The 12,590-nt window shown below is 41.7% G+C and overlaps 2 protein-coding genes across 3 annotated transcripts; one reads left to right on the top strand and one right to left on the bottom strand.

Moving 5' to 3' along the window:
- Window positions 1-130: 130 nt before the first annotated feature.
- Window positions 131-10,530, top strand: agbl2 (ATP/GTP binding protein-like 2). Its single transcript, XM_038705271.1, has 22 exons — window positions 131-584; window positions 1,072-1,201; window positions 1,662-1,835; window positions 2,030-2,137; window positions 2,493-2,643; window positions 2,878-3,133; window positions 3,361-3,762; window positions 3,935-4,077; window positions 4,613-4,772; window positions 4,888-5,014; window positions 5,100-5,200; window positions 7,063-7,175; window positions 7,301-7,373; window positions 7,556-7,678; window positions 8,183-8,263; window positions 8,353-8,451; window positions 8,606-8,684; window positions 8,901-9,053; window positions 9,141-9,171; window positions 9,268-9,494; window positions 9,602-9,743; window positions 9,944-10,530. Exons 1-22 carry the CDS (start codon window positions 549-551, stop codon window positions 10,158-10,160), a joined length of 3,126 nt encoding a protein of 1,041 aa, XP_038561199.1. The 5' UTR covers window positions 131-548; the 3' UTR covers window positions 10,161-10,530.
- On the bottom strand, window positions 10,524-12,583 carry tmem17 (transmembrane protein 17). Of its 2 annotated transcripts, none has more exons than XM_038705274.1 (5): window positions 12,299-12,583; window positions 12,032-12,135; window positions 11,255-11,368; window positions 10,992-11,135; window positions 10,524-10,852 (listed from the first exon to the last, which is right to left on the bottom strand). In XM_038705274.1, the coding sequence occupies exons 1-5, from the start codon at window positions 12,411-12,413 to the stop codon at window positions 10,775-10,777; spliced, it is 555 nt and encodes a 184-aa protein (XP_038561202.1). In that variant the 5' UTR covers window positions 12,414-12,583; the 3' UTR covers window positions 10,524-10,774. The 2 variants fall into 2 exon arrangements, with proteins under 2 accessions (XP_038561202.1, XP_038561204.1); XM_038705276.1 differs by having other exon boundaries at window positions 10,524-10,833.
- Between the last annotated feature and the right edge of the window lie 7 nt (window positions 12,584-12,590).

Raw genomic sequence — 12,590 nt, 5'->3', positions numbered from 1 at the left:
TCACAAACACAGCATTACACTGTTGAACAGCAGTTTATTCCGTTATGTTCATTATCCTCAGCACCATTCCCAAGTTTTTACGACAAGTTGTGTCGAGAGCAGCATACTGTGTACGGCATCTCCGTGGCAACCGCGGTGTTGTTGAGACAGTCGGTTGCTTGGCAACATTACTTCGTGAAAGATTTTTTCCGCTCGTAGAATCCTCTAAGTTTGCTTGTTTCTCTTATGTACCTAAAAGCTTTTTTTATGTAAAGTACGGTAGTGGCTGTCAGACATTGCTAAATTCGGCTGTAGCGGGAGTGAAAACAGTCATGATTCATGGATGTGGTTTAACTTCGTGAAAACCGCGGGCTGAAAAAGTGATAAACCTGGATTTAACGAACGTTAACGTCAGAAATATCAGGAAACCTGTTGTGTGCTGCAGACGGACATTGTAACATCGTTAACGTTACTGCTATGTGCGCTGTTGTGTTGGAGCTAACGTTACGGTAACTTGAGGGTATACCGTTAACGTTAGTTAATGGCAAAGGGAGAGCAGCTAAGTTAAGATGCCTGTGAGAAATTCCACCCTCGACACCTTACCTGTGAGTTTTGTCACACATGATTTGTTTTTTCCTGTCTTTTATTATATATATTTTTATTTTTTTTTAATGAGCGATACAGTGCTCAGGATATAAGAAATGTTTCGGTTAACGATAACTAGAAGCACAGATACAGCAGAGGATGAGATACAGTGACATTATTGGCCAATATCAGCTTTTCAAAGATATCTGTCCGGCATTTGATTTGTTGATTTGCAGACATGCCTATGCTCTAGGAGCATAGGCATGTCTGAAAAGCTTAATCTGTTAGATTACTTGCACTTGTAAGACTACTTCAACTTGTAGACTCATTGGTGTTAATGTGGGAAAAGACTAAACAATGGAATTGTCTTCCAAAAGCCATATTAGTTCATGATGATACATCTTTGTATTATCCTGAGTAAGCGTTGGTAGATACATTGGCCAGGCTAATACACTTCTGACTGAGTAATTATGATACAACACTGATGGCTTACATTTTTCCACTCAGGCAGAGAAAACATCAGCGATGGCTGTCTCTGCCATCAGGAATTGGTGGAATACCTGCCAGTTGGACAAATCGGACACCAATGACTCCAACACAGAGGAAGATGAGGAGGAACTTGCAAGGAGGAGGCGGTGTAAGCTGTTTTCACATAGGCTGCACTTGGATAAGATGTGCATGTATAATGTATGTAGCCTTACTGTAACCTGTTGCTGTTCAGTCTGATCTAACACTGCTGTCTCATGTTTGATGAATCCTACTATTGGCTGTAATGCACAGGGTTGGGTTTTCCTGTTGGGAAGGAACGTGGTAAACATGGTAAACACAATAGTTTACATGGTAAACACTACCATGTTTATCACATTTCCTTCTAGATGACATCTACTAGATGATTATGTATTAAACAAGACCTCCTGTGACTGAGATAAATAAAGCAGTAAGGAGCAGCACAATGCCATTTTAAATGGACACACTTGTTTAGTCTAGGTGAGGTAAAGGGGCAGACCTGATGAAAAATGTGTATTCATAGTGCACCCCTGGAAGAACAAGAGTATGAAAGAACATTTTCTGAATGTGTGATTCATGTCCCCACTCAGTATCTATAAACCTAAATCAGACTCTGCGGACCAGGCAGCTGCTTGTAGACTTTGATGGTGGCCGACCTATTTTGAGTCTCAGAGCACCGCTGGACCTGGTTAACTTCCCATCTATCTGCTGCCCCCGTTGGCCCATAGAGTGTGAAGTCATCACCGACATTATCCATCACATAGGTAATTAAATGTTTTATATTAGTAAATATGTTACTGATATGCACAAAGGCTTAACGATGGTGTTAATCAGCCCAAGAGTAGGAGATGTTTTTGGCAAAACATATCCAGTCTTAAGGAGTAAAAAAATTAAACAAAGTTTGAACTTTTTCTGGTGATGTTAATATGTAATGACACCAAAAGAATGTGTGTTGTAGAGTGGGAGCCCCCAGAGCCAGAACCTTTCTACCAGCCCACAGGACATGAGAGGACACCTACGCCAGTTGGAGAGGAGATGGGGAAAGTGGTATACTGCAGTGACCATGGTAACGTTTGACACCAATGGCCTTTTATGCAGTACATTATTAGTCATCACGGTGGTGTCAATATATTTTTCTGAACGTAAGATAGTGATAGATAGATACCCAATGCTTTGAGTTACTTCGTGTCACAGCTTCCCCTGCAAACATGAATTTAAGGGCTGCATACATTTCTATTTGCATTTTTTTTTTTTTTTTTCATATTGAAATAACAATCTCCCTGTGATATAAGTACTGTATTAACAATTAATCATTTTCGAAATATATGATATATTTGCTCTCTGAAAAAAGTTAATTTTTATTGAAAGCCGAATTTAGCTTTTGATTTTCACTCTTGTCCTCTTTTTCTCACTCTTCCAAGCCACTAAGCGTCCCTATTTCACCTGCTCTCGTGTTGGAGGATGCAGGGTGCCGATTAAGAGCACCACTTCTCATGACATCAACCAGACAGACTTCACCCTTGAGTTTGAGTCACGCTTTGAGAGTGGGAACCTTCAGAAGGCTGTGCAAGTGTGAGTGTCTGAAGCTTTTTCACCATTATATTTTCATCCCCGTTAGTTTTTACTGTGGTTCTACGTTCTCTCTCTCTCTCTCAATTCAATTCAATTCAATTCAATTCAAATTAGCTTTATTGGCCATACATTTCATTAATGTGTACATTTCATTAATTTCTCTCTCTCTCTCTCTCTCTCTCTCTCTCTCTCTCTCTCTCTCTTTCTCTCTCCCCATATTTCTTCCCTGTTCAGGGGTGTCTATGAGTACGAGCTCACCCTACGCACAGATATGTACACCAGAAAGCATACGCAGTGGTTTTACTTCAGGGTCAGGAACATGAAGGCTGGGGTGAACTACCGCTTCACTATCATCAACTTAATGAAGAGCAGCAGCCTGTATTCTCAGGGTATGAGACCACTCCTTTACTCTGAGAGGGCAGCCAAGGAGAAAGGTGTTGGATGGCAGCGCACCGGCTCCAATATCAAATACTACCGTGACTGCAACCAGGTAAGTGACATCAGACATCGGAAAATGGAAATGGCATCTTGACTGGCTTTTGTCAGTACACTGTAACTTACTGGGTCATTTCATACTTTTCCAGCCATTTACAGTTTGTGTGAATATGGAATTAAATTGAAGTTGCAGAGATTTTAAACTTGCTTTAAGTAGATAATCTGTCACAGAAAACCTTTACTTGTCTTTATGTCTTTATCATTATCTCTGTCTCTATTTAGAATACAAGGGACAACAATGGCGACACAAATGCCCTGTACTCACTCACCTGGACTCTCCAGTTCCCTTGTGACTCGGACACCTGCTACCTGGCCCACTGCTATCCCTACACCTATTCACACCTGCAGCGCTACCTTAGGCGCATTTCTTCCAACCCAGCAGTTGCATCTTATTGTACACTGCGGGTGCTGTGCCACAGCCTTGCTGGGAATGCTGTGTATGTGGTGACAATAACGTCCCGGGAGGGCAGCAGGGTGGAGGGCAGGACCAAGAAGGCTGTTGTGGTGACGGCCCGAGTGCACCCTGGAGAAACCAACTCGTCCTGGATGATGGAGGGGTTTCTAGACTTTCTGCTCGGGTACTCAGAAGATGCCCAGCTGCTCAGAGACACTTTTGTTTTTAAGGTGAGGGTCCTCATGCTCATAGCCTCATTCAGTCTTATTATCATGATGATACATTCCAGTTGAATGGTATTTTATAAAGTAGATGACAAATGAATAGAATGAGGTTGTGTTGTGATTTTTGTATGTTATAATGCTGTCTACTGCTTCGAAACACTGTTTTTTGGGGCTGCAGGTGGTACCGATGCTGAACCCAGATGGTGTGGTGGTAGGCAATTACCGCTGCTCTCTGGCAGGCAGGGACCTCAACAGAAATTACAAGACATTGCTCAGGGATTCCTTTCCCTGTGTGTGGCACACCCGAAACATGGTGGAAAGGTAAGACAGCATCAGCAAATTATATCAGCGATATTATGAGAACAAAATGAACACTTACTGCACGTTTCTTTGCAATGAACACACGTTGCGTTATTTAGTTTGCATTTACTCCCAGACTTTATGGCAGAAAGAAGTCCAACTTTGGAATTACTTAACTACATGCACTATTACTACTTATTTTTCTCTTTACATATTGTGCATATTATGCCAGTAGGATCCTACTATTCTTAAAAGTATAAGCAGATTAGAAAATGGCTGGATTGATGGATGACATAAATCAGATTATGATGCCATCATCATCAACTTTTTTTCCTGGCATATCTGCCTTTATTACATAGTTACAAACATACATACAAACTTCTTTTAAGGGTAGCTGTGTGTTAACTTGACTTGTGTCTTAAAATGAAACTTTCAAAGTAACTTTCTGAACATGGTTCACACTGTATTTGCATGCTCTCTCTTTTTGTCTCCAAAATCTTCCACAATCTATTCTGAACAAAATTCTCTGGCTTCTAATGCCACATTTCTTCCCCAGGCTGATGACTGAGACAGATGTTGTTCTTTACTGTGACTTTCATGGCCACAACCGTAAAAACAATGTCTTCATGTACGGTTGTAACAACCGAGGTGATGCTTCGCAGAAGCTTCATGAGAGAGTCTTTCCGCTAATGATGAGTAAGAATGCCAGTAACAAGGTAAAGAATAACAGCGGGCTCTCTACGTTTTTGTGGACTTGTGAGTGTTTATTCCTTAGTGTTCATTTGTGCATACTCAACATTTCAACTCCTTCTAAATCACTCCTTTCCTTAGTTCTCCTTTAAGAGTTGTAAGTTCCGGGTGCAGAAGAGCAAAGAGGGAACAGGACGAATCGCCATGTGGAGACTTGGCATCAAAAACAGCTACACTATGGAGGCCACCTTCGGAGGATCCACTCTGGGTGAGTTTAGACTTTCCAAATGTGTGTTTGTGTGTGTACGCTTGGAAGTCCTTTGCATGAGGATAATTTGTTTGTTTGAATGTAGGTGACAGGAGAGGAACACATTTTGCTACTGGAGACCTGAAGTCCATTGGCTTTTGCTTTTGTGACACCCTGCTGGACTACTGTGACCCTGATCCAACAAAGGTGAGAGAGAAAGCAGCATGTCTGATGACAATTTCTATGGAAATGTAGGCTCCTTCCATCACTGGAGCTTTATCTCAGTCCAAGCAAAGGAAACACTGCATGCCCCAAAATATACCTACCTACTGGAATTAAAGCTGGAATTATGTTACTGTCTATGAAGATTCTCAGTCATCCAGGTCATAGTTATCCAACTAAGGTTAAAATCAAGGGCAACTGGACTTGGTTGAAGATACTGGAAGACGTTTCGTCCCTCATCCAAAGGACTTCTTCAGTTCTGACTGACTGGCAGGGAAACTCAGCTATTTAACCTCAGTGGGGTCGTTATCCCGGGTCATCGATACCGCTGGTTCGTTAGTGTTCCTTGTTGCTGTGACGACAGTCGTTACAGTCGTTAAGACTACCTGTGGCCAAGACTGAACGACCATCGTTGGTATCTTCACCTGAGGCCAATAGGTTACGTTTGTAGAGTTTCCTGGGAAGTGATGAAAGGACAGCATTGTAAGTGGGGGGATAAGTGGTGGCGTAGACCCCCTCCCCTGTTCAATGACGGCTTCTCAACCCTGGTGTAGATGCTTCCTTGACACCTCTTTCAAACCATCCATCTTCTCTGTCTAAAATGTGCACCTGGTGGTCCTAAAACGAGTGTCCTCTGTCCTTCAGATGTAAGTAGACGTAAGAAGTCTTGACCTGAGGAGTTGGCCCTTCTGTGTTGAGCCATGCGTTTGTGTAGTGGTTGTTTAGTCTCCCCAATATACAGGTCTGTGCATTCCTCACTGCATTGGACCGCATACACTAGATTGCTTTTCTTGTGTTTGGGTGTGCGGTCTTTGGGGTGTACCAGCATCTGTCTTAGCGTGTTCTTGGGTTTAAAAAATACAGGGATGTTATGTTTGTTAAAAATCCTCCTGAGTTTCTCTGATACTCCAGACACGTACGGAATCACAATGTTGTTGCTTTTGACCTTCTTTTCCTCCTCCTCTGTAGTTTTGTTCTTCTTGGATCTTGTGGCTGTTTTCACAAAGGTCCATTTAGGGTATCCACAGGCTGTAAGTAATAATAATAATAATAATAATCATTATTTGTAGAGCACTTTTCAAAACAAGTTACAAAGTGCTTTAACAAGTGTAAAGAATAATACAAAAAAAACAAGATAAGAGCATGAAAACATTGAAAAGACTAAAATACAGATTAATATAAGATTAATAAAATACAATCAAATAAAAGGGATAAAATAAAGTCAAATAAGATCGGGAAAGGCTCTCCTATAAAAGTGCCCCCTTCAGGTGGTTCTGTTCCTTCTCTCTGGCTTGGGCGCTTGTTGGTATGTTTTCCGCTCTGTGGTGCAGTGTTCTCATGACCCCTAGCTTGTGCTCCAGTGGGTGGTGTGAATCGAAGAGTAGGTATTGGTCTGTGTGTGTGGGTTTTCTGTAAACACCAATCTGCAGGCTCCTGTCCTCTTCAATGTGTACAGCGCAGTCCAGGAAGGCCAAACTGTTGTTGTGAACATCTTCTCGTGTGAACTTGATGTTACTGTCCACAGAGTTGATGTGTTCTGTGAAGGCTTGCACTTCCTGGCTTTTAATTTTGACCCAGGTGTCGTCCACATATCTGTACCAGTGGCTCTGTGCTGTTCCTCTGAAGGAGTTGAGGGCTTTATTCTCCACTTCTTCCATGTAGATGTTTGCCACAATTGGGGATACCGGTGAGCCCATGGCACAGCCATGCTTCTGTCTGTAGAATCCACCGTTGTACGAAGATACTGGACGTCTTCCAGTATCTTCAACCAAGTCCAGTTGCCCCTTGATTTTAACCTTCATTGGATAATTATGTTACTGTTATTTAAATGTGAGGATTTTTTTCAGACCACTTACTGTCTGACAGAGCTGGCAGCGTTGCTGAGAAAGGAGGTCAGAGAGAGAATGGGCAAAGATCTGGGCACTGACTGTAACATCTCTGTGTCAGGCCTGGAAACCAGGTGATACAGGCATTTATTATTATTATTTTAAATTGTCATGCAAACCTGTCTTGGGCAATATGGGATAAGTATAAAATGTGTTCTCATTCAGCTTGAATATGAATATCTCTTGTTTGCTTTCACAGCACCAGTGGTTCAAATAGTTCAGATTCTGACGGACTCCCAGTGCATTTACTGAACCAGACTGCCCAACCAGAGGTAAACATAAATCTACTCTCCCGTGGAATAATGTTTTTTACGTGAGTGCTTTATTATCTCTGTAAGGTTAATATCACATTTGGATCAGGTGTTCCTTGGGCTCCTATATGAAAATCTGTTTTGAATCATGTCCCCTATTGTACATGTAAAAGTTTACCACAAGCTCCTGGTCTCCTCCACAGAAAAGTGCATTGAAGAAGAAAAAGAAACGCTTGAGGAGTCATAAAGAGAGGAACAGGCTGCGACCAGAGAGAGCGAAGAGTAACACACAGCCAAAGGTCCTGCAAAGCAACATCAAAAATATTGTAAGAAACAAAATGACCCATTAATTAATGCACACCCTTGTCTGGTTAATGTGTTACTGAAGACTTATTAGTGACAGCAGGAGTTTACAAGGTTTACAAGGTAGTTTATTTATCATTATACAACACAAGGTTGTATAACGAAAAGAAAGTTTGTAGTTCCTTCATGCTACGCACACAGAACTTAACAGATTAATGTGTATTAAAATACGGTAACATATAAAACAATATATACAGTTCAGCTATTTAAATACATATATACATACATGTATACACCAGAACATTTTGCAGTGCATTTGTAAAATTTGCATCTGAGGAGAATGCTGACTGCAATGGACTGGCGACCTGTCCAGGGTGTACCCTGCCTTTCGCCTGTTGCTGGAGTCTTGTGCTGACATCTAGGAGCACACTCTGCCCAGCGAGTGCTTGGTCTGGGAGGTTGATTGGGGCAGATCTCTGTAAAGATGTGGGCACAACAGTCTTTGATTTTTGTTGCTTGGCCAACAGGAGTCCAACCTACCCCATGAGGACACAGTTAAGGACAGCATTCAAGAGAGGCCTGTTGGAAGACACAGGCAGAAATGGCAGGTATGATGCAGAGAGAGTGTGAATAAGTCAGACAAAGAAGCAAGAAGATTTCCTGAGCTGTTCTTATTAATATTTCTGTCTTTGTGAAGGTAAACGGCCTGATAAGAAAAGCTGTTATCCCTCCTTCCACCACTCACACTGGGGAGGTCAGCCAGGTGACTCTGTGGCAGGGCTGCGAGCCTGTCAAGGTAAAGATGATCCAGATTGAATTGTCTCTCAAAATCACCTACCAATCTGTTGGATTATCAGCACAAAATTGGTCATAACTTCTTGTAATACTTAAAGCAACAGCACACAATTTGTAATTCTGACTTGGAGTTTGGGATATTTTCTGCATTTTAGGACAACTGTCTGGAAAACATGAAAGCTGCATTCCTGCGTCGCAGGGCAAAAGCCTGTCCACATCTCGGCACATACACAGGTGTGTCATGTCAGGCAGGTAGCCTTCATTTTGGGGGCTCAGGCTTCCTACTATATTTTGAAGTTTGGTAGAGGCTCAGGAAATATATTTTAAATAATTTAATTTTCTAATATATAGATAAGTCTCATGCAGGTAAAGGCGAAGTGTTTTGAACCACCAATGCATTAGGAAAGATCTTGTGTAGCAGTGAACAGTGGGCTTTATTTTCTGTCACAGGTGACCCAGGGATGGATACAGGACACTGGAGATGCTCCTCTCAGATGTTGCACCTGAGCGCTCTCCTTCCATCTTCACCGAATTTCATTCATTCCAACCAGCAACTGCATCACTGCCCCAGACAATCCCTCATCTCCTATAATGTCTACAGAGGTTTGTCTGCATGTACATTCATTCATTGATCAAGTCAAAAGTTTCATCATCACCTCAGTCAATTCAAATCTGCCTCGTCTCTTTCAGGGCTGCCGCCTTCCCTTACGGCGCCCCACAGGTAAGGCTCACACAGACTTTGTATCCTTATCAATGCATGGAACATTAACTACTGTTGAGGTATGTTCAAAGTCACTAAATGTCTCTTCTTTGGCAGGTCTCCCTCATCCATGTGTGTCATGATGGTTCCAGACATTATGCCAACAAAGCGCTTGGTGTCATGTTTCACCGCTGACAAGTTCAACGGCCGGCATATTTTTAGAGACAGAAGATCTTTACGGGTCTCAGAGCGTTACTTTGTGCCTAAGAATTCCTCCACCTCACACGCAGACACAACCAAGACCAAACGGCAGAATGTGGAGCACGAAGAAGATTCCTCAGAAGGTTTCATATGTGCACAAATTATACTGATATATGAAATGGAATTATTGATTATTTTATCACTGTTACATAACCTTCCTCTTTGTTACCTGATCTTGTAATTTATTCAGTGGGTTTGTCACTGGTGAGATGTATACCATTTGGAGAGCAGAACCAGAGAGATCTTCGTCTTGACATCCCCACGAGAGAAATAGAATCACGCAGCAATTTATTTGTGCCTGTGCTGAGGAGTGCAGACCTAAGAGAAAAACGGTAAATTACATTTTAATCTTCTTGAGCTCTCTCTCTTCATCTGTCGTTCTCTCTTTCTGGTAAACGCTCAGGTTGCCCTGGCAGTTCAAAAATTGAGACACAAGCCCTGATCTTTGTGATAAGACAAGCACTATGCATTTTAAATTTTTATGATCTTTCAGTGGTCTTCTGTGCTCCTTATGCTTTTTCAATTTCATCAGACTGTGCAAAGAGACTTTGGGGGACAAAAGGCACCTCGGTGTGTTATTCCCTCCATCAAAGCCTTCAAGCCTCATGAAGATGGAACTTGCACGTCCACAGAGTGACACTCTCGCTAGGCTTCAGGCGAAGGACATCAGGCCTTATCACTCTGGAAGAGAAAGCCAAATGACTAAGGCTCCAGTGGTCAAAAGATCATCACAGTCTGCCCCACTGTAGGGCACAATATTTCTAATCTCTCTGTTGTCTGGCCAGTGACGTAAACCTCAGGTGTTAAACGACAGATATGCTGGGACAAGATGTTTATTACCTTACTCACACACACATCATGACACAGCTCAAACTGCATACAGACAGAAGTGAAACCCTCTAGTAATAGTTTTTGAAAATAGCTCCTAGTTTGATGGTTAATTATGTGTCCCCTTTAAAATTGTGATGTAATATAAAACAGATTTCTGCATAATGTTGACAGTGGTAATCTACTTTCTGCAGTGTTGATATTGTCTTTATGCTTGGAGAGTACACCGACACAAAGTCTGTGGTGCATTACATTAGCTGTCTGATAAATGAGACACAAGCTGCTGCTTTTTAAGATTTTATTTATTGCAACACTGCAAAAACAACAGTACAATCCAGTGGAATATAATGTGAATAAAATACAAAAATAAATCATGGGGAGGAAATATCCAAAGTACTACATGTAATACAAAAAGTGCCACATAATCTTTTGTCATCAGCCTCTGAGTCTGGGTGGTGTGAAGTATATGATATATGTTACATCATGGTATGTCCCCGTGTGTTAAGATGTGGCAGGGACATCCAAGCTTCAGAATTCAGTCAAACTGTCTGAGATGAAATTGGCTTTCTGTGTGTCTGACCATTTCCCGGAGCGCTACAAAACCAGAGAGGGCCTGGATCAGTGAGAAATAAAAACATTTTTACATTATACTCACCAAATTATACAATCTAGAAAACATACAACATAATATACAGTATTTATGTATATGCAGAAACCACAACAGTCTGTTTTTAAGAGGAATGTTATTGTACCTGTGTGAGTATGAAAATGGCGAGAACTATGTGAACGCCCCTCTCCAGGGGCTGGATGAGAATGGCTTCGTTCAAGAGCTGAAACAGGATTAGTGGAAACTGCAGCAGGATGCTCAGCAGCCAAAATCCAGCCAACTCTGGGACCTTCCACAAACACAGACATTACAGGGATTACAACCTCTGGCTTTTGTATGTGTGTGTTTGTGTGTGTGTTGACCCATTCTACATCAACTATACCTCTGTGTGTGTGAGAGATGCACTACCTTTTCTTGTAGGTTCCCAGCATAGCCGAGAAAGAGTCTGATGGCCTCGATCAGAGTCATCAGGATGAGAACAGTGACAAGGATGAATTTGTAGTAGTCTGGTAAGGCAGGATACTGATATGAAATGAAAATTACAACAATGCAGTTAAATGATTAATTAAAATGGGGCTTTATGACGTGAAATGTTCTCACTTGTTTCTAGGGCTAAACCTGACAGTCTTCACTATCTTATAAAATATGTATTACTTTGGTAGTAACCTTTAAAAGCAAAACACAGTACTAGCCAGGAGCAAAGTATCTAAACAAAATGGTGTGATGTTTATTAAAGTAAAGCAAGCAGCAAAGTGGTCACATGATCCTGAAGAGCAGATACATAAAGATACATTACTGTGAATGTCAGCTGGTTTGGTATTTATTTTTACAGGCCTTTCCTTTAAAAGATGGAGAAATGACTTGTCTTTGTTGTTCAAACAGAAGAGCAGATTCATGTCCATTTGTTGGACAAACACAGTTAACTTTTACTTTCAGGATCAGCAGCAACAGTCATGCAGTCTGACGATGTGAAGGGTCTGTTGAAGTCCAAATCTGGTGATTTAATGATTTTCTTCCTATATACAAACACTTTTATTGTAATTATAATTACGGGGTCACTGATGTTCAGGCGTTTACACTGTCCGTTGGTTAATTTCGAGAATTTAACATGACCAACATTGGCGTCCTCACCCCTTCTGTATTTACTTGCATCCTCTCTTTTTGCCTTGACTTAAAGTTAATTACCTTCAGGTGCAGCATTACAGTTTCACTGATCCACCACAAGGGGAAGAACCACATGTTAAAGTACAGAGACATCTGGAGGTGGAGACTAGACAAAACCCGCTTGTCTGAAAACAAAAACGCAGAACAACGTTATATGGATTAGATAAATAACCCGATTTCAGTTACAGCAGAACTAAGGTTGAGGCAAACACACTCCTATCGCTAGTTAGCTAGCTCCGTTAACGTAAATGTTGTTTGACGATAACGTTAGCTACGTTCTGAGTTTACCGTGTGGCAAAAACGTGTCGTTCTCTGTTGTGAGAGGCCGAGTCCGACTCTGGTCAAATAAAACATTCCGAGAAAAGTCTTCTAAACGTTTTCTGATCGTCCCCGGCAGCTCCATCGTGTAAAATGCTCCCTGCTACACGCAAACATCACCAGAGGAGAAACACACCGCCTCTTCCTCCCTGCAAAGATATCCAACGCTGCCAGCGTGGTCTCCTTGGATACCAAAGAAATCTCGCGTTCTGCTCAAATCTCGCATGAAAAGTGTCTGCTTGTTTCCTCAGTTGAGTCCTTC

This window comes from Micropterus salmoides, unplaced genomic scaffold (genome assembly GCF_014851395.1).
Source record: "Micropterus salmoides isolate LMB-PRFRI ecotype aquatic unplaced genomic scaffold, ASM1485139v1 Ms_hic_scaffold_8, whole genome shotgun sequence".
Lineage (NCBI taxonomy): Eukaryota > Metazoa > Chordata > Actinopteri > Centrarchiformes > Centrarchidae > Micropterus > Micropterus salmoides.
This window is presented reverse-complemented; position numbering and strand designations above follow the sequence as displayed.